This window comes from Colobus angolensis, unplaced genomic scaffold, assembly GCF_000951035.1.
Source record: "Colobus angolensis palliatus isolate OR3802 unplaced genomic scaffold, Cang.pa_1.0 Scaffold8, whole genome shotgun sequence".
Taxonomy (NCBI): domain Eukaryota; kingdom Metazoa; phylum Chordata; class Mammalia; order Primates; family Cercopithecidae; genus Colobus; species Colobus angolensis.
The window spans coordinates 17,191,729-17,193,176 of record NW_012121820.1 but is presented as its reverse complement, the minus strand read 5'-3'; the positions used below and the strand labels follow the sequence as shown (position 1 = coordinate 17,193,176).

General features: G+C 42.0%; 1 protein-coding gene across 1 annotated transcript in view; it reads right to left on the bottom strand.

Annotated features, from left to right (window-relative positions):
* The window catches only part of NDRG3 (NDRG family member 3), a 109,564-nt gene that overhangs the window by 39,777 nt on the left and 68,339 nt on the right, over positions 1-1,448 (bottom strand). Inside the window, exon 5 of the mRNA XM_011929213.1 lies at positions 411-531. Within this exon, the coding sequence (XP_011784603.1) occupies positions 411-531 (121 nt within the window). The remainder of the gene's footprint in view (positions 1-410; positions 532-1,448) is intronic.

The window sequence follows — 1,448 nt, the reverse complement described above, 5'->3', positions numbered from 1 at the left end:
TGAACTCCGGGGCTCAAGCAATCCTCCTGCCTTGGCACTCCAAAGTGCTGGGATTATAGGTGTGAGTCACCACGTCTGGCTGAAAAATGATGCTTTCAAGTAGATAAGGAAGGGAAAGACAAAGACAGCGAGAAGTAGGTGTTCCACACACTTATGCCTTGAGATTACAGGAAAGCAGGCACCTGCTACAGAGAGCCATTCCTCGATATGGGAAAACATACAGTTTCCCCCAAAAAACTGTAAACACTAGTCCTCTCAGCCCAAGGAGAGAAAACATGAGGATGGATGGTCAATAAGCATAACCTATAAACTGTAATAAAATCAAAGGGAAGCACAAACCACTTCTCCCATTGGAGCTCAGCCAGTTGCTCTGAGTGCTTATCTCCCAGATGATCTCTTTGTGGCCTTACCCTGTTGGGAAAGAGGGTGCACCTTCCTGCTGGCCTGGGGCATCCACATGACAGACAGCAAAATGCTGGGTGATCTCGTGCATATCCTCAAAGTTAAAGAATGCATTGAAACAGGATTTATCTATAAGAATAAAAATACCCATAAGTCACAGGCTCTCCGTATCTCCTCAATTTTCCTCCACTCAGTCAATGCCTATCATCACCTTCTTTCACTGCTTTTTAACCACCAATCCACCAAAGTGAGGTGTCTGAACAATCTGTCTGATTCAAGCTGCCCTAAAGGCTGAATATAAGACATTTCATATTGAGATACATATTGAAAATAATTCTCAATTCTAAATAATGTCTGCAAACCAGAAATTACTTTGTTAATATTTGGTGGCTTCCGATTATATCACAAAATAATCTTACACCCATAATGCTGTCATTTCTCATGGACATTATTCCTCTATCTCACAAAGAGACACTGATTATATCCCAAGAGCACAGGTGGAGTGAATGTCCTGAGCTGCTCACATTCACCTCATGGGAGTTTGCCTCTTGGCAAAATTGCCAGGGTGCAGGGAGAGGCTGCTGCTTCCACTTCTACCCTCTTTGTATACCTGCTTAGATCACTTCTCATGCCAAGGCGGCTACAAAAGCTTTAACACTCAACTGTAGCCTCAAATGCAGGGCATTTCTGAAAGCCAGAGCAACGTGAAAGAAAACACATGTATGCAGACTCTGTGTGTCCATGGCTGGGGCCAGAATCTTACACTACCATCTAGAAAAGACCACTTAAAGTCACTGGTGACAGACTCTAGCAAGAACTCTTTTACTAATTCATTGAAGAGCTCACAACGAAGTTAAGTTCCAACTCTGAATTTTCTAACCTGAAACAAACAAACAAACAAACAAACAACAAAAAAACAAAGTACAGGCTTGAAAACATGGATTTCAGTTCTACTTTCTTAAGCAATTCATTGTATAATCTTCAATCCTTTAGCAGACATGAAGGCGAGATATGATTCCAGTATCCCCAAAATATATTCCCCTGCA